This window comes from Diadema setosum, chromosome 5 (genome assembly GCF_964275005.1).
Source record: "Diadema setosum chromosome 5, eeDiaSeto1, whole genome shotgun sequence".
NCBI lineage: Eukaryota > Metazoa > Echinodermata > Echinoidea > Diadematoida > Diadematidae > Diadema > Diadema setosum.
The window spans coordinates 28633414-28652353 of record NC_092689.1 but is presented as its reverse complement, the minus strand read 5'-3'; the positions used below and the strand labels follow the sequence as shown (position 1 = coordinate 28652353).

The 18940-nt window shown below is 36.7% G+C and overlaps 1 protein-coding gene across 1 annotated transcript in view; it reads left to right on the top strand.

Moving 5' to 3' along the window:
• Window positions 1–9678: 9678 nt before the first annotated feature.
• Window positions 9679–18940, top strand: part of LOC140228821 (uncharacterized) — a 57146-nt gene continuing 47884 nt past the window's right edge. Inside the window, exons 1-3 of the mRNA XM_072309094.1 lie at window positions 9679–9736; window positions 13013–13141; window positions 15726–15881. Coding sequence (XP_072165195.1) covers window positions 9679–9736; window positions 13013–13141; window positions 15726–15881 — 343 coding nt within the window. The remainder of the gene's footprint in view (window positions 9737–13012; window positions 13142–15725; window positions 15882–18940) is intronic.

Below are 18940 nucleotides of genomic sequence, written 5' to 3'. Positions count from 1 at the left end.
CGTACAAATGTTTTTTTTTTTTTTTTTTTTTTTTTTTTTTTTTTTTTTAAAGTAGACCAATCAGTGCACATGTGATTAAGATGTGCTTAAGCGTGGTAGTACAGGCAGCAAAAATGTTGAGAGAGTATTGTAATTCCATGGTGAAGAAGAAAGAGAATAAGGAAATTAGTTAGTTATTTTTCTCTTGATTTCCCCGCGTTTTGTACCTTGTGCCATTCTCGAAGGAGAACGAGTAAGAATTGTGTGCATTTTGGACTAGTTTAGAATATTTATTTTGTTTTTATTTCATATGAGTTATTGTTCAAACACAAAAATATTATCCGTGTGCTTTTAAAATGAGTTCACTTTATTGCTCAATGATAGGTCATCTGGTCCCTGTTGCATAAAAGTTCAGATCAAGCATAAGTCAAAAAAAAAAATCAAACATAAGTCTCGAAATACTCGATCCTGATTGGCTCATACCTGACTTATGACTTACGTTTGATTGCATCTTTTTAGGCAAATGGGCCCTGGATGAGTAACACCGTAAGTGGCGGCAGCTCGAGTCGCCAATTTGATCTCTGTGCACACACACACACACACACACACCACTGATCTTTACAGGAATACTTCCTATCAGTATCAGTGCATGTGCATCCCACGACTTTTGCAGTCACCGATCGTCGTGTTCGACGATACTATAATTATCTATCGATCATGATCGTGATCCAGTCGGGTGGACAGCTGTGTGCGCATGATTGTGAACACCCCCTCTAGCATGAGCGGAAGATGCTTGGCACATGAGTATGGCTAATGGTTCGCTCGGTGGCGCGTTCACAAGGGTTCGTGGCGGCCGGCCCGAGAGGACGTCGGATCGCGGAACATTTATATCGGAATTCAGCAATCGTGAGCGATTTTGATAATATAGCCTGATGGGTAAATAGATTTTGATTTTGCAGCTTTGCGCTCGAGGTTAATTGTTCCGGGGATTCAAAGTTCAGAACAGGGAATTGCATTCCATAGACCCCTTGCATTCAAGGTGAGTACATACTATTATTTACATTCACATGACTGATTGTTTTAGGTTGTTTTAATAATCAACGTCTCTTTTTGTTTTTGTTTTTCTTTTTTGGGGGTGGATGGGGATAGAGTTAATGAAAGTTTGGTTGTGATAATTGTTGTGTGTTGATAATTCTATACGCTGCAGTATTATCCAATCTTATCCTTTATTTTAAAGGTTTCGTCTGGAGGTTCCACAGATTCTAAAGATTGCATCCATTTCTTACAAGGCATCACGGGTGAACACAGCATGACATTGATTCATTTCAGCGTATGACGACATCACTGAACATACGCAACGATCGATTCTCGTTCATGATCTATACCACTTTTCGTCTGTTAAATGAGGGGATCTAACCTTAGGGCTCACGGAGAAAAAAAAAATACTCCACAAAACAAAACCTATGTTAGTGACCCATCACTGTCTCAAGCATCCACTCTTCCCATATCCTTGAAGCCAAATTTAGCATATAAGAACATAAGATATATTCTGAAATTATCAAAGGGGACTCTGGCAGCATACTTCTTAACTTTGCTTTTTTTCTTTGAGCGTCCAAGACGACTTCAGGCTGACTTATGTAAAGCATTATGTTGCTTTAGTGGATGCAGAAAATATTAGTAAAATCATATCTTCATTTCTGTAGCACAGTGAAAGAACACTCTCTCGTACATACACCTAAAGAAGACAGGGAGAATGATATTACACGTGACAATACATTCATTTATCTCATTCCATTTCCAGCAGGAATATGAATATTTTTACAGAAATTGAACACATGAATTGTATTTCAATACGTAATAAAAGTTAAGTTTACATAATATTGTGAGTATAATGCTGGAAATATGTCAGTAACAGTCGAGGGAATGTGTACTTATACATTGTTATAAGAAAATAAGTATAAATGAAATGATTTTAGAACATACTTTAAGGGCCAAGCACCACCCCAATCCCCTCACCGCCCTGACCCGATAGCCCCTCATGCACATGCACCTGCATCTATTGTATTAAGAAAGTAAATTACTACAGATGACATTTTTTTTTTTTTTTTGGGGGGGGGGGTGTCGCGTTTCAAGCTTTACTGTTTCTGTAAACCCTTGCAACCCCATCAAATAATCTATTTCTAATCAAGAATAACATTAACTTATAATGCTCATTGATTATGATAAGTCTGTATTATATTGATTTATATCACGAATGTATTCGAATGTATTCAACATGAAAGTTGTGACCATTGTAATTGCAATTGTATATTGAATAATCTTTCCCTTTCTTGAGCGCATAGGGACATGTACGCTTTGTCTTGTGGGCATGTTAAACACTGTTAATCATGACTATCATCATTGTTATTATCCTTAGTATCATATTTTGTAAATCCATTTCTGTGTAAAAAAAAAAATGATCATGGAAAAGTGGCAAATAAAAAACAAATAAATGAAATAGATAAAATGAAATTATATGAAATGTTGAGAAAACATGTGGAAACTTCTTTATATACTTTTCAATAATCGTCGTTGTCTATTGTGACATCACGAATTCTTGTAGCCTACACATTATAATGATGATGTGAAGACTCGTGCCTTTGAACTATTGTGTTTTATCCATAATCCTCCATGCACTGATAAATGCACGTTATTATTTCAGTATGGTCATGGGTAATTTCAACTATCCAAAGGAAAAATAATGTCTGTTCTGTCTAAAATTGGTTGCCTACACGGGTACTCAATGGATATTCTGTTTTCTCACATTACCAGACCGTTTAGAACTTTTTATCTAAAGTTTTAAAGTCCATGGTACCCCCTCCTCCCCCCCCCCCCCCCATGATTCCGATGTGAGGGTTAATACTTATATTGGATCATGCAAAGATACATTAACTTCGTTCGAGGATAAAACTCTCTCAACGCAAAGAAAAAAAGGAGAGCAACTCTGACCTATTATGATGAACATTCGCATATCGAAACGGTTGCTAGAACGGCTGTTAAATTCGTACGAAATCTTCATCATCCTGGTCCTATACCATTATTAAATTGAAAGTAAGACTGGTTACTTGTAGTCGAAGCCATAAGATATAAATATAACACTTTTCTTCTATTGCATCAGGAAATGCAGCTAAATTTACCTTCTCGTGATTCAGAGATTGCCATAACTGACCGTCTTTTCCTGGTAAACGGCTGTTTCTTTTCTCCTGATGTCTTTGATGAATAAGGAATGGCATGATGGAAATCGGCCTTCTATAACACGTAATAGCAAAGGATTCCAAGTAGTTCTGACCTACTCATCACAGCCTCATCATAAACTGTGTGACAATATGAATTGTCACGGCCAAGTTATTGTGTTGCAATGAAATTTGCAATGAAAATAAAAGTGTTGGCTGTGTAAGGGAAAAGAGTTTTTTTTTTTGAAGAGTTTGGACGATTATCACTATTCAGTGTTGATCTTCAGGTGATCTTGGAAAGGAGAAACTTTCTGATAACGACAACACAGAACTGCCACGATGTTGTGCATGGCTCAGTAGTTATTTTCATTTGAAGCACAGACTAGGTAAGAAAGAACTCGATTCAAGAGCTAGTATATTTACCCAATTAAAATGTATCAGCAAGGTTAGCACGTGTATCCACCCCCTCCCCCCCCCCACAAAAAAAAATATATATATATAATATATATATATATATATATATATATATATATATATATATATATATATATATATATATATATATCAGTTATCTCAAAGGTTTATATCTGCATAGATAAATCTGGCATACTGGTTTTTTTTTCTTTGTTAAGCCCACCATTAATAATAATAATGATAAGTACAGCATTTCTAATGCGCCATCGATCTAGTAGCCTATTCAATTCATGCTAAGCTTAATTTGTCTCCTGTAGTCTCCTATTTACACTTTCATTCATGCATGGCTATATCAATTTGCAAATTTGCAAATTTAATTATTGAACAAAAGAAGCCACAAAAATCAAGTCATATACTAGTACTTGCCATGATGACATAGAGCAATAGTAGGCCCTGTATACCACAAGGAGGTTCTGCCTAAGAGAGTATAGTATTTCTTATGACCTTTATACTTCTATGCACTGAGGTATACAGGCTTAATCGTTTGATTCTTAAATGCTATGGTAATATTCAAAGATAAGACTGTTTTCATGTGACTCACTGTCATACACTAAGCTGTATGGCGCTCGGAAGGCAATAACGATTTCAACTGGACATCCGGAACTTTCGGCCATATAATAGGGTGATGCTGTCCAATTGAATATATCCAGATTAAAAAAAAATGAGGAACAAGACGCAGGTTGCTATCCACTCTGTCTTTTAATTCTTCAGCTTCATTTTATATCAATATTATTGTATCTTTTCATTCATTTTTTTTTTTGCAAAAAGATAATCATTTTCGACATGATGTAATTCAAATTAGTGACAGATTCATTCTATTTAGAGAAACATTATCTCCATGCAATTTCGCACCAGTCGAGTCTACAAAGCATGGTAACGTCATGAAAACACATTTCAATTTTTGTTTGGAAGAATACAATCAGGTGACCAATTAACATCGCCAAAGTTACACCCATCTGGTTTTACTTCTTGATGTTATTTTCAATACAATTCTGCTTGTTTATCAACATTTCCAGGGATCATTTTTATTCATATCTAATTTTTGAATCATTGACAAACCACATCAATTTTAATAATCTTATGATAAACTTGATGATAATGTCATAATCATTGTAAGTATCATCAAGTCACAATTTTGTCAAACCAGTGATGTACTAATATATACTGCATAGATGCACATGACCATGTATATGATTCACTTGTATCCTGTACTTGGAGATATAGGGTGCGATGGGGATGCACATGAACATTTGCATCTTGTTTAACGTTTGTTTGTTTGTTTGTTTGTTCATCAATTCTGTCAATTTGATTTTATATAGATTTTAATCCTTTCTTTTCTATTCTTACCTTTTCTCCATTTTGTTTTCATTCTTTAGAACTGACCCTTGAACTATATAAATCTGTTTCAAGTGAATAATGACCGCATTGATGTTATAATTTGCCTGTTTTATGATACGCGCATTCAAGTGAATGCGTATGATTTATGCTATTATAATTTCTGTAATAAAATAAAAGATTACTGACTCTACTGGAGAGATAGACGGGGTGGGTAGGGAAGGGGTGTTGACCATTTGCGTCGGATCTACATCGCGATTTAGGACTATTTGTTCCGTGGCATGGGCCTTGTCAAATTGTCTCGCTGGCAGGAAACTTCGAGGGGCATTTTAAAGTGCAAAACGATTGAGAGATTAAAGAGTGTTAATAGCTCTTAATTAGATTTAATCTCGTCAGATCTTGCGAGGAGGTAGGGCGACAGAGGTATGGACTCAGAGAGGCGCGAAGGGGAGAAAGTGTCAGAGAAACGGGGGTGTCTTAAGAAAATACAGAGTTGTATAAGGATGGAGAGAAAGATCAGATAGAGAGAAGAGAGAGAGACGGAAAAACGGGAGAGAAAAGGAAGGGAAGAAAGAAGATATAGAGATAGTAAGGTGAAGGCAGAGGACAAAGTTGGAGAGGAGAAGGTTTGTGGAAGGAAGGGAGGATCGAAGATTGAAAGATATGGCTTAGTTTTGGTTGAGATGGAGAATCAGCTTTAAACTTTTACATAAGTGTTTAAAAACACTTATGTAAAATTTTAAAGACTATGCAATTCTAAAAGGAATTAAATGTTTATTTGATAAAAATCAGATTTGAAATGGCTGACATATTCCAGTACAGAGCGACACAAAGTGGTCGTAATGAAAGGTGGGTCCCACCTTTTATTAGGATCCCTTTGTTATATATATATATATATATATATTTTTTATATAATATATATATTTCAAACCCGTCAAATGACTCGTCAAATGAACTCGTCAAATTGTATGCTCTTTAATGTTTCATACAAGTGGTTTCTAGTTATCTCGCAAAAAAATTTAAACATAAATCTCCATCTCAACCAAAACTATGCCATATATCTAACTACCCTTTGTTCAATATGACCTTGAACTTTGAAGTGCCATGTAAAATTACACTATAGTGTGCTCAGATTTAGGAATGGTGCCATGAATAAAACAAAGCAATCTGGGCTGGAACCTATATAAAGCTTTTCGTCATGTTATATTCGCTCTTAAGGGATAAAAACAATTTTTTTTAACCTCTCCTAAAACTGGGCACAGAAGACATACTGGATGTATCCTATATACGTCTGCATTTCAGGAAAATTTGTTCAAGGTCTTCTAATTCGATGCTGACCTGACAACGTCGTAGTGATCAGCTACATGTATTATATTAAGCCTGATGCTCATCAATACATATTTGTACCTGTATTGGATCCCGTTTGCGTGCGTGAGTTGTTGCTGTGTCGCCTATAAACATTGGGCACGCTTTTTGGTTGTCCATGGTAACCTGGAGTGTGAATATATAATGCATGAAACTTGAGTAGGTCCAAATTTGGAAAAGAATGAGAAAGATATGGCAGTCTATCTGCTGTGGTACCTCTGAGGACTTCGAAATGATTGTCTTTGTCACTCTAAAAGAAAAAACAAAGCCCACAAGCTTGCTAATTGCTCGAAGATGTTTATTTGAAAGTTTTCTGCAACATCAGCCTTCTTCTGTCGGTGATTTTTCATCAGCATATCAATTACGACAATCCAAATTACTTGTGCAGATATTTCCTTATCTTTACAGCTGTTAAGTGTTACAGTTGTAAAAGTTTCATATAGAGAAGGATAAAAAACAGTATTTCTTTGAGCCCTTTATTGTTTGTACATATTTTATGCCTGTTTATATATCTTAATTGCTACATTTATAACTTATTTATACTTGACAACACATTTCAGAAGATGAAAGTTCATGTTCCACGATCAGCAAACTCAGCAAAATTTCGTGCCAATTTCTTTGTGACCTTATACACATTTTACTAATTCCACCAGTGGAATGCAGTCTTTCTCACATAGCAAAATAATGTGGAGGATTTCAGAAGTACTTATTAAATGACAAGATCAAATTCATCCCCCCCCCCCCCCCCCATGATTTGACGGGTTGGTAGAGCACAGATTGCAAACTTTGATGTCTGTTTCCTTCCTCGGATGTTTGCTGCTCCTCTTTTGTTCTTGTTTTCTGTCCTATTTCCGTTTTCGTGTCCTATGGCCAGGGTTCGGCAAAAAGCGGTTTTGTCAAAAATGACTTGCGACGTGAGATGCCTCATCTTCCCGTTGCGACACCGCCAAGAGCACGCCGCTCTACTCCCGTGTGTGCCGTGAGCCTAATTCCTCTCATGATTGTGATGTCTTACTAGAGGAGTGATTTTGACTGCAGAGTAGCTGGACCAATGATTCTTTTTCTTCTCTTTTGGTCCCTTTAATGACCCTTAAACGACTGTGTCGTTTGAAAATGAACACTGACGCATGAAAATAAATTGATATCGAATTAAATGCACAGTCATGTATGTAAATGGTTATGTAAACATGATTTTAATTCATTAACGACCTCTATACATATTCTCGAGATCATTTATAATTTTCTTATATTATGTTATGTTCTGTGGAAGAAGAAAAATTGAAAATGATTCAAATTGACTATTTAGCGATCAGAAAATAAATATTTGATTTTCATGTAGCTGAGGTATCGGTGAATAAAAATGCTGTAAAATGTTGAAATGCTACGAGTCAGGTAAATGCCTCATTATATTATATTCATCGTACTTGATGCAATTACATGAAGATTTTCTCGAACATGAGATGTGAGAAAATGATAATCAAAATGACAAAAGTACAATAACTGATTGCCAGTCTTAGAAGAAAGACGCTGTAGAAACACTTTGAAGAAAGACATTGATGGCTAATGACAGTTGGTTTGATATTCTAAAACGTTATCGTTTGATGTGATGTGATATATATATATATATATATATATATATATATATATATATATATATATATTATATATTTCAGCCATGCGTCAACGTGAATACGTGAATATCTTTACTTTTTTTCTCTCACAGTTGCCCCTGTCATATTCATCGTTATAGATTCTGTTGTGTTTGAGGTTGAGATAGATTAATAAACAAATAAGTATATATATATATATATATATATATATATATCCATCATATATGTATATATATATTCATATGATGGACTTCTGACACTTCATGAATTAACACATCAATAGCATACTCGCAGTCATGACGGTCAGTTGCATTCTGTTTGTCATGATCGATGGCCGGTGCGCCTCCTTCCCCCGGTCATGATTGTTGGCATACATCAGTGCGCTATATTGGTAAGTGCAGCGACCCGTCTCTATAGTGGCTGTTGTTTCTGTTGTTGAAATGCGCTTTTGTTTCCAAATTCTGGAGATAATACTGTGTGTTCACTGTTCCACCTACGACGGCAATTAGTTCAGGAAGAGCTGAATTATGTCGGCCCATCATGGTCAATCGACGCGCGTGACAATCATCCCTGCGGAATCAGTTTCCACCCAAAACTGTGACGTAGGAAAAATGAACATTGGCGGTAAAAAAAGTGACAAATCGAGAGACTTGGAAACACCCATCATGTTGGTTTGCCTCTCTTTTTTTCTTTCTTTCTGTAGGGGGTTGTTGCTGTTTTGCAGCATGACGCATAATCGAGATCGTTGCACTCCTTTCTCGGAAATATTTCATTTTTACGACAGTTTCTACAAAGTTCACTTGCATTGTTCAGTTGTTGCGTTGGTATCTGCTGTACACTAAAGATGATGCATTTACTCTACATCTGTCGGTGATTGATACTAACTGCTTTGATGATGATGATAATGATGATGATGATGATGATGATGATGATGATGATGATGATGATGACGACGATGATGACGATGATGATGATGATGATATATATACACGCCTTGGAAAGGACAACCTTGGGAAGGGATATCATATTTTTGTTTTATACAGTCGAGATTATTATTGTGAATAGATGAGAACCGGTCATGGAGATATTCCTTCAGGGAAATTGGGGAGAATTTTAACATCGTTTATAAAGTTGCTAGTTCGCTGTCATGATTAAAGAAGCATACACAACTTGGCAACTCGTGTCCACTACAATTGTTCTGTTAATTTGATTTGGAAGATTTTGTGACACGATTAAATGCTAACTCTTTGATGACCCAAATGAGTAATTGCAAATACACTTGGAAAGGAAGCGTCTCCTGACGAGTATTACCAGGCAAAGTATTATCAAGACAACAGTGGAAACAATTATTGTTTCATTGTTACGTAATGCGCGACACAGTTTCTCTGCGGGGATAAAACCATTTCATATCCAGTCTTAATCGATGCTTTACAGCAGCAGTTAGTTGGAAAGACAGATGTGTCAAAGTTTTATGCATCATCATCTGTTTCCCGTCTGCAATTGCTGCTGATCAAACTTTTGATGAGTCACAAAGTTGATCTCAAATTGAAGAAGCCAATGCTGATTTCCCCCCCCCCCTCTCCTCTCTTCGTTTATGAAACAGGGTCAAGGAGACTGGAGGTGATATCTACCTGCTGGGTGGTTGGTACCAGGGACTTCGTCAGAAGCATTTGAGGTGGGGAGTCCCGCGTCTAGCAGTCAACATGCTAGAGACCAAGCTACACATTCCTACGGGAAAGGAGGCCGGACGGCGAACTGAAGGTATGGTTATTCACAATTTCATTTTTACAGCAAATGAAAATTTTCACCAAAACGTCGATTGTAATTGTCTTCATCTAGTTGTGCTCTTCATGAATTACTTTATTGAACATGGGAGCTTTGAATTGTGATGTTGTTTCTTACGCAAATGCCTAGGTTTCAAAGATGACAATCTCATGTCTTATTACATTGCAATAATTTGTGGAGTTGTAATAGATATTGTCATGTAAAGTGATACTTAAACGAAGTTTCATTTGTCATCGATATTTTTTAATTCATTTGTCGTCGGTAACGCAATGTAACACACACACACACACACACACACACACACACACACACACACATGCACATGCACACAGACAATTACAAAAACGCCGAGTTGCATAAGTCCCTTTCGACGTGTTCCATATAGCAACCCCCTCACCCCCCCCCCCACCCCCACCGCAAGAAAGTGCAGATGTCCGTGAATACCTCTCTCCAACAATGCAATCCCCAGGGTTGAAGAAAATAATGTTTTGTAGATTGAGACAATGATGCATATTGCTAAAAAATTGAACATAGTAATCAATTTACGGATCAATCAAAGCCTAATATGCATGGAGGATGCCTTAACTACAAACCACTAAAGTTTTGCTTGGTGAGAAGCTTCAGCTATGATAAGGACCAATCTCATCCAGCAAGGAATCTACATCGCCGACATGAAATCAACGAAGGAGTATAGAACCTTAAAAGGATAAAGTTAAACAAAAATGAAATTTTACCTATGCGGACGAGGAAAGTCATCACTTGGCATAGTGAGGTAAAATGATCATCAGGTTGTCGCAAAGGTGGTAATGTGTACCATCGCCAGCTCTGCTACCGGTCGAATGAATGATAACAATACCCAAACTGATCGTTATACATCGTATTAATGAAGGTGAGATGATTTGCACCACGTTTAAATACGGGGTCCAAAATATTGCAGAGAGAGCAGCCATTAGAATACATGCATGAACTTAGGAAGTCCAGTATGTTTCGAAAGTGGCCACTGCGTTTTGTATAGGATAAAACCTGAAAATAACCAATATTTTTTCCATCGGACAGCACGCCATGGCAGGGGGCCATCGCGCCCTTGACCGATTTGGGACGAGTGCCGTGACTAATTCGACGTTCTTTACACTCCTCGTGTTGCCATGGTTACTTATTCCTTTTCACCCAAAATTAGCACATATTACTACAATACACCGGAAGTGATCAACCAGTTCGACAGCACAAACACCCGTGCGTGCCAATGGCATTCAATTTTTAGTTCACTGTTTCTTTCGTGTTTTTTTTTTTATTTTATTTTTTTTTTACCTCAGCTGAAGAGACCATGGATATTAATACCTAATTCTTTTTGCTTCTTCTTCTTAATTTGTTGTTTACCCATCTCGGGTACATCGTAGACTGTCACATACCATTTCATGGTGTACATAGAATCTCCAGTGATAATGACAGAGTGTAATCCAGTTGGATGAGAAGTATGAGGCATTTCAACCATGCACTTGCCCCACCCGGCCCCTCCTTTCAATTATAACCACATTCTAATTCAGGGTAATAATAATGGCAAGGCCCTCTGGTTGAGCAGTGTCAACACTAAGGAGACTACCCTCGATTAGGAAGGCCTTTGTAATAATAACAATAACAATAACAATAATAATAATAATAATAATAATAATAATAATAATAATAATAATAATAATAATAATAATAATAATTATTATTATTATTATTATTATCATTATTATTATTATTATTATTATTATTATTATTATTATTATCATTATTATTATCATTATTATTATCATCACTATAATTATCATCATCATTATTATTGCCATCGTCAATTGTTATCATTGCTATCATTTCAATACATTTTCACAGTCGAATAAAAGTGGAACACACGTTTATAGTGCGATATCACCATAATTTCTAATTTTCATGCATCCATTGATTCTCAAAGCTGAGTTACAATGGTAGAGTTCACAGCAAGGAAGGGGGTTATTCAAATTCATATGAAATTCTTCCGTCGAGATGTTTTCATTGTAACTGATTGACAAATTGCCCTACATCGACGTAATTAGGGGGGTCGTGTAAGTATGTTTGATGTATTGTGTGTGTGTGTCTGTATGTATGTGTGTGTGCGTGTGCTAATATGTGTGTTGTGTGTGTGTATGTGTGCGTATCCATGTGTGTAGGAGGTTTATACAGAGATTCAGATTCGTATTAGCGGACATTATGTAACACATGAATCTCATGATCGAAGGACGGTGCAAGGAATGAAGACGTCCAATGTAATTAGTCTTTCCTTCTTCGGTCATTTAGACGGGAAATTCAAAATCGACCACAGAAGATGAAGCCATAGGGCTGTATAAGGTCTGGCAAAGACGAAACACTTGTGTTTCAAGGTTTGTAAAACGCACAGGTTACTTTAAAGTCTTAAAGACGTTTACACCTGACACATTTATAGAAAACTAATGATATGCCATCATAAATTACAGCTTGTAATTATTACAGTTTCCATAAAACTTCTGGCGCACAGTAAACCCTCTGGCTGAGTTACACGACAATGATCGAAACTCTTTTGCAAGTAAAGAGATTAGAGATATCGCCGCGTACGTTTACAATGATTTCTTTTTCCTCTTGCAGCAATTTTAATTGGTAGAATCTCCGGCATAATGGCAAACAAATCTGTTTCTGTGCCTCAGATAAGTTCTAGTTGGTTTTTTTTTTTTGTGTGTGTGTGTGTTGTTGGTTTTTTTTTTGCGGGGGGGGGGGGTCGGGGTGAATCAAAGTGATTTCAATAACTAAAATTAAATATTTGAGAAGCCCAGTTTCGGCAGAGTTTTTCTTTTTCTCAATCTGATGAAATAAGCACATAAATAGCCTACATTCAAAGATCAACGAGGAAGACTTAAAGAGCGTTAAAAGAATAATAACACGCAATGCTGTACAACATTAGCCCTCTTTTAATGGATCATACAAAATACAGAGTTCCCCACAACCCATCATATTAAGTGTAAAAAGATCATCATTGGCCACTTTTAAACCACTATTGTCGTTGAGTGACATTTTTATTGATGGGGGCGACTGTTTCAGTGAAGTTACTATGACATTAACACTCCACAAAACATGAATGAGGCCCACGCGTTTCGTTCGAGTGTATCTGCCCTGAATCTTGTATAAATCTATCTAATATCTGTAAGTATCACGTAGAAGATTATCGAATCATATCGTCGTCATGAGCCCTCCGTGAAACAGGTGGCACTGCCAATCGAGAGACGGTTTGGCAGAACCAGGCGTTTCGCCCACGCAATGTTTTCGGCCCGGACTGCAGTCTTAATCCCGGGACACAGCAGCTGTGCCTCAACGCCAGAGGCATTGCGCAAGGTTGACACGGGCAAAGATGTTGGTCTTAGGTGATCCAAGGAATAAGTGAAGCACAATTTCCCCAGGAATAGTTAACCTCTCGTTTGCGTTACGTTTCACACCGTCTCCCAATCATGCCCACGTCTACGCGCATGCCCAGCAAGGTTTTTACGCAAGGCATCGCACAGTACGCGCTAGTATTTTCTCAATGCTGAGCTTCAGAGGCCGCATATCTCCAACATAGCAATATATCTCCTCCCTCCCCCTCCCAACCTGTATATCAGTGATATTTAATCACATGAGGGGTGCTTCCTTGTTGATTGTAGAACACTACTCAACATACTTGTCTTTGAGAATCTGTCCAGAACGTGATGATCATTACAGGGTGCCTGATCCTAAAACGTCATCCATGAACATAGTTATAATATCAGTCTTAAAAACATCAACATCCATGTCAAATTCGAGCCACTGTTGACTGATTTCCTGCGCATTGTGAATGAAAACTCACATCAAAGACAAGTGCCCTATTTCTTTTGATATTAGATTCTCATCATATTATCATACGATAAAAGAAATAGAGGAAAAAAAAACATGTCCTTCGAGTGCAATGTGCTCAACATTGCGTATTATCTGTAGGCATGTTGAGATGGGTATAAATATCGTTAAGAAATCGCGTTGAATTTAAACACAAAAGCGAAATATCTATTCGGCGGTCATTACCATATATTATGAAAAGAGGAAGATGATAATGAGAATAGGAATAAACGTGTATTTGATATGGCAGGGTTCGGAATGAAATTGCACCTGTTTACCTCCCGAACCAACGCGGGGTGCATTCTCCTATATCAGTAACTGTGATAAGGGCATGTGGTAATGCTATTAAAAGATTAGTCGGCTTGACACGTTATTATCTCGTTACTAGAAATCAAGTTTTAGTAATTTGGTGGTACATAAAGAAAACTAAAATTTGTTGGAAAAAAAAAACCCTTTATGTGTTCAGTTTATTATAATTATGGTCATCAACTCCCCATATATCGAAAGTCACATTTTCCCACATTATAAGAATATTGTCCCAAAGCAACGAGCTATTCATCTGGTCCTCTAAATGTTTTCTAATAATTGAAATCCAGTTTGCATGAACTATTTGTTGCCTTGTCGGGCAAGTCTTATGCAAATTTTCAGCTTGCCGACAAATTAATTTTCATACATAAACGAATGCATAAGGTTTGGATAGATATGCAGTATAACTATCATATGCATTTGTAAAACATTGTTTTCTCAAGGTCTCACGCCTAGAGATGTTATGGTCATATCTTTGCTCCATCTCATTTTTAAAATAAGTCATGAGTGCAAGTAAACATGATGCTATTGCTCTGCTAGCAAATCAATCAAACAGTCTCGAATGTAATCTAAGCATCTTATTGGTCTGAATAGGAAATTGTGAGGGATACGTGATTTTACCTAGATTTATGGGGGGGGGGGTTCCCCTTGAGAGGGGGAGTAAGTTGAGTTTAAAAGAACTAAACTTTTCGCCAACTACGTCATGTATGATGATCTCATATTAGTAAAGGCATTTTTAAGTAGATAATCACATCTCTCCTACTCTGCAAATTTTCTCCAGATACAAGTAAAATCATAATCTTATGTGACTTCATGGAAAACTCACTTGCATTCGCCATATACTTCATTCAATCGCTTATGAAAGATGGCAACGATAGCAATTAACCAGTAAATGAAGCATTCCTAAAGGCTGATGAAAATGAGGACGAATTATTTTGCTCGGTTCGCGTGATGTCATCATACACAATCCTTGAATGGATACCCATCTTCAACATGTTGATGACGACATAGTCTGTTTTGCCCTGAGATGATTCACAGAATGATAATGACCATAGATATTATGAAACTGTAGCCCTCCATCATCCTTTATCGTTGCCTATTTCTATTTAAGTAAAATTAATGAAAACAACAGTGATGGAGATTATGATATCAATACCTTTCCTCTTATCAGAATTACAGCTGATCGTTTCAAATGTATATAATCATGATAATATACATACTACACATATTGTATTTAATTGTATTTATAGCATCGCATACTGACTGAAAATTTACTACAAATTGAAACTAAAAGTTATGAGCAGAATACTGTCATAGTTTGGATCTGGAGAGCAACACTTAAAATGTTGTCGACGAACAGTGTGCACATTATGTTTGAAAAAAAAAGGAGTAAATTAGGTTATAAGAAACGGGTGAATTTATTGAGTTTTCGATTAGATAATGCTGGAACTGATCAGCATCTAGTGAGATCACAACAACAGATCTTATTGCTCTGTCAGAAATGTTTCGCACAAACCGGAAGATCACTGACTGAATCATACTTTCATTCTGTTTAGTATAGTTTTCTCAAAAGAATGTAATTCATTAAAACAAGATATATCTTTCATATAAAAACGATATGAGCCTAACATTTAAAAGAGTTTCTAACGTTATAGTCAGATCGTGCAAACATCAAACAATGACCTATAATGAATACAAAAGTGATTATAACGTAATGTTACTTTATTCTCCCATTTTTTCCGTTTCAACCCTATCGTCTTTATAGATCCCGGCACCGCGTGTTACTGCGTAGCTCAGATTCAACCGTTACCAAAAGCGAACTTAAAACGCACCGAGCTGCACGAATCGCCTGACTTTGCCCCAACCAAAGAAGAGTTGGAGGAAGCCAAGATAGCAGCTTACAATGTCTCTCAAGATATAAGTAAGACATCACTTATATTATTTCTTCTGATACTCATTTTCTGTCAGGGTCCATTTTCGTTTCTAAAGATCGTGACGCATTTAAACTTGAACAAGCTTTAAACTGGGCGGTTATACAAATCAAGAGGCGGTTGTTTGTTCGTAGATCGGATCAGCTAGTGAGCTAGGCTATATTCAGTGCAAATGCCCCCCCCCCCTCCCCTAACACACACACACACACACACACAAACACACACACACACACACACAAACACACACACACACACACACACACACACACACACATTTTTCACTTCCATATCTTTCTCCACCAGCTCTTTCTTATCTCCTTTTTCCCATCTCAATCTCTTCCTTTCTTTCTCATTCTTCTGCTTCCATCTTCCCTTCAGTCTATTTTGAGTGTGTGTGTGTTTACTTTATTAAACTCTTCCTTCAACTTTGTGTTTCTTTCAGCCTCATGATGCGGTTTTGTCCATCAATACAGCCATAAGATGGTGTTTTGATGATTTATAAACAATGAAATCGGAATTGGTTCGTTGTGTTATGACAGTCATGGTCATAATTGGGAAAATACATATACGTTCAAACAGTAGTATATCCTTTTGCAATTTCATAGGCTCAAAAAATAGATTCAGCGATTCACATTGTTTGATTCATTCTCTTCATTAAAAGCTTGTGATTCTTACAACTGATTGACAAATTGCCCTACATCGACGTAAATCGACTTATTTTTTTTTTTCTTCTTCTTCTTTTTAGGCAAGGGAAATTCGGTTGTGGTGGTTTTACAAATACTAAAGTTCGTCATTCTCGTCCGGGGAAAGTCACCGCAGGAGGGCTAAAAACGGGCCAAGGCGTGATTTTGTGGCAGGGCCAGTAAGCCATATTTGGCTATTAAAAGGAGCTATCATCTTCCTCACGACTTTATTTTTTTCTTCGTTACATGTCTGTTATTAGTGGTTCATTGACAAAGGAGGGATTTAAGCACACCCAGGCATTATAATAACAATATGTTCCGCAAGACAACATGAATAGAAAATCGCTTTGAAATAGAGGAAATTTTCGTCCACGCGTTTCCAACCGGCAATCCCAATAAAAAAAAATTATCTCCTGCCATTTTCTTTGCCAAACAACCAGGAACGGGGTCTTGTCTCAAGATAAAAAATGATCTCACGCACAGCTGTGTTTTCGTGAGTGGAATAAACGTGATACATAAACTTTGCAGCTGGATTATTGGAAGTAATCACCAAAATGAGTCAAAGTTTCTTTTATTTTGCGGAGATGGGAGGGGCAGAGTTTGTCAATCTGATTCCTATATAGTTAGGGGCGGGGGGGGGGGGGATTGACGCACTCCTATAGCGCCCTCGTCCCGTGGGACCGTGTCACGAAGGGTAGGGAAAAACTGCCCTATTTTCTTGAGAAAAAAAAATCCTCTTCGCATCCCTCGTTATGTAAGCAATGATCCAATCAGGAAGTCCCTTCGTTATTCCTAATCCTTTTCTCCGAAACTGTTGATGGATAATGTAAGCTTTCTTGCTCGACTGAATGCATTCATGAGTGTGGAAAACTGACATGAAAAATGTTAATGGCATTAAAGTCGTACTTGTTATTATGTCGATAACAAAAGCTGTCGCATAATCTGTTCTTTGTTATACATGTAACATTACTTTTCCTTTTGTTGACCGATGAAACATCGGATGATTATGTTATTGGTAGGTTTATATGACAAACTGAATACAATGTGATAGTACACAATTAGTTCAGAAGTATGATAGAATTATTAGCTGTATACGTTTAAAAATGAGATGATTAAACTGCTTTAATATCTTAATACACGTATCATTTCCAAAAGATTCTCTGTATTGTAATTTCATTCGCTTGTGACCATTGTTAATTTACATCTACTCAGCGCTGTCAATAAGTGTCGTTTATTATTTTCATTTGGAATACTTTAATTTTGACGATTATGGTGTATTTCATCTCACAATGTAGCTTAAACCAAAATGCATCTACACAATCACCTCAGGAAAAAAAAAAGTGTTGTCTTCATTATTGATATCTCATGTTAACTATTTGTGTGTGATTGTTTATGACGTTGGCTTTTTGTTTATATTTTTCTACTCTCTCTCTTTTTTTAAGTGTTGCCGACTTTACATTTTGGCATACACGCATTCAACATGTGTCAAAAGACGGAGACCGTACGTCCTGAGGCTCTGTCAGCTACTTGTAGTAATTAACTGCCAAGATTTCGGAAACTATTAACGAGTTGTCTCCTCTCTGCACTTGGCACTGCACGCCAAGGAAGTTAGCAACAGTGGGATTCTTTGGATATAGTTATACATAACACCGATTTAAAGGCATTATTTGCCATTTGAAGATAAAACAAAAACCCAGCTTAAGTGCTTCAAAATAGTTCTAAAATGAGAGTTAGGGATAGAAACAACTACCGTAAAAATGTCAGTCAGTATAATCAATGTTAATTGTTATTAAATATACAAAATGTGAACAAAAATAGTTGTGATGAAATTGTTTCTAGAATAAGCTGTCTATAGTTATGGTTTATTGAGAAAAATAAAAAATAAAAAATAAAATTTTGGGCTTTATCGCTAAATTTTTATATGGTAGGGTGTTTTATGATACAACTGACCTACACATATGCATCAAATGTGATAACTCGAACACTTTTAAATCACTGCTCCTAATGGTATAAAGTACCTTTAATGGCGATGACCAATGAATAAAAGAAATGTCGTCTTTGCTGTTGTCGCCCGACAGCGACACTATACAAAACACCTTCCCAATAATATCACATACATATGCTTGTCAGACGATGTTATTCAGTATAACTTTCGTTTTTCTTTTCTTTTCTCTTTTCTTATTTTTTCATATAAAAATATTTACTGATACCCTTCTTCACTGACGTGTCAGCTTTGTATGGAGATGGATGAAATATACCCTGGTTTCGAGCCATGTATACAAAATGTAATAAGACGCACTATGTGCATTGCCACGTGGCACATTATATCGTGAAAACAGAAAAGAATCTCATGCCATTTTAGTCAG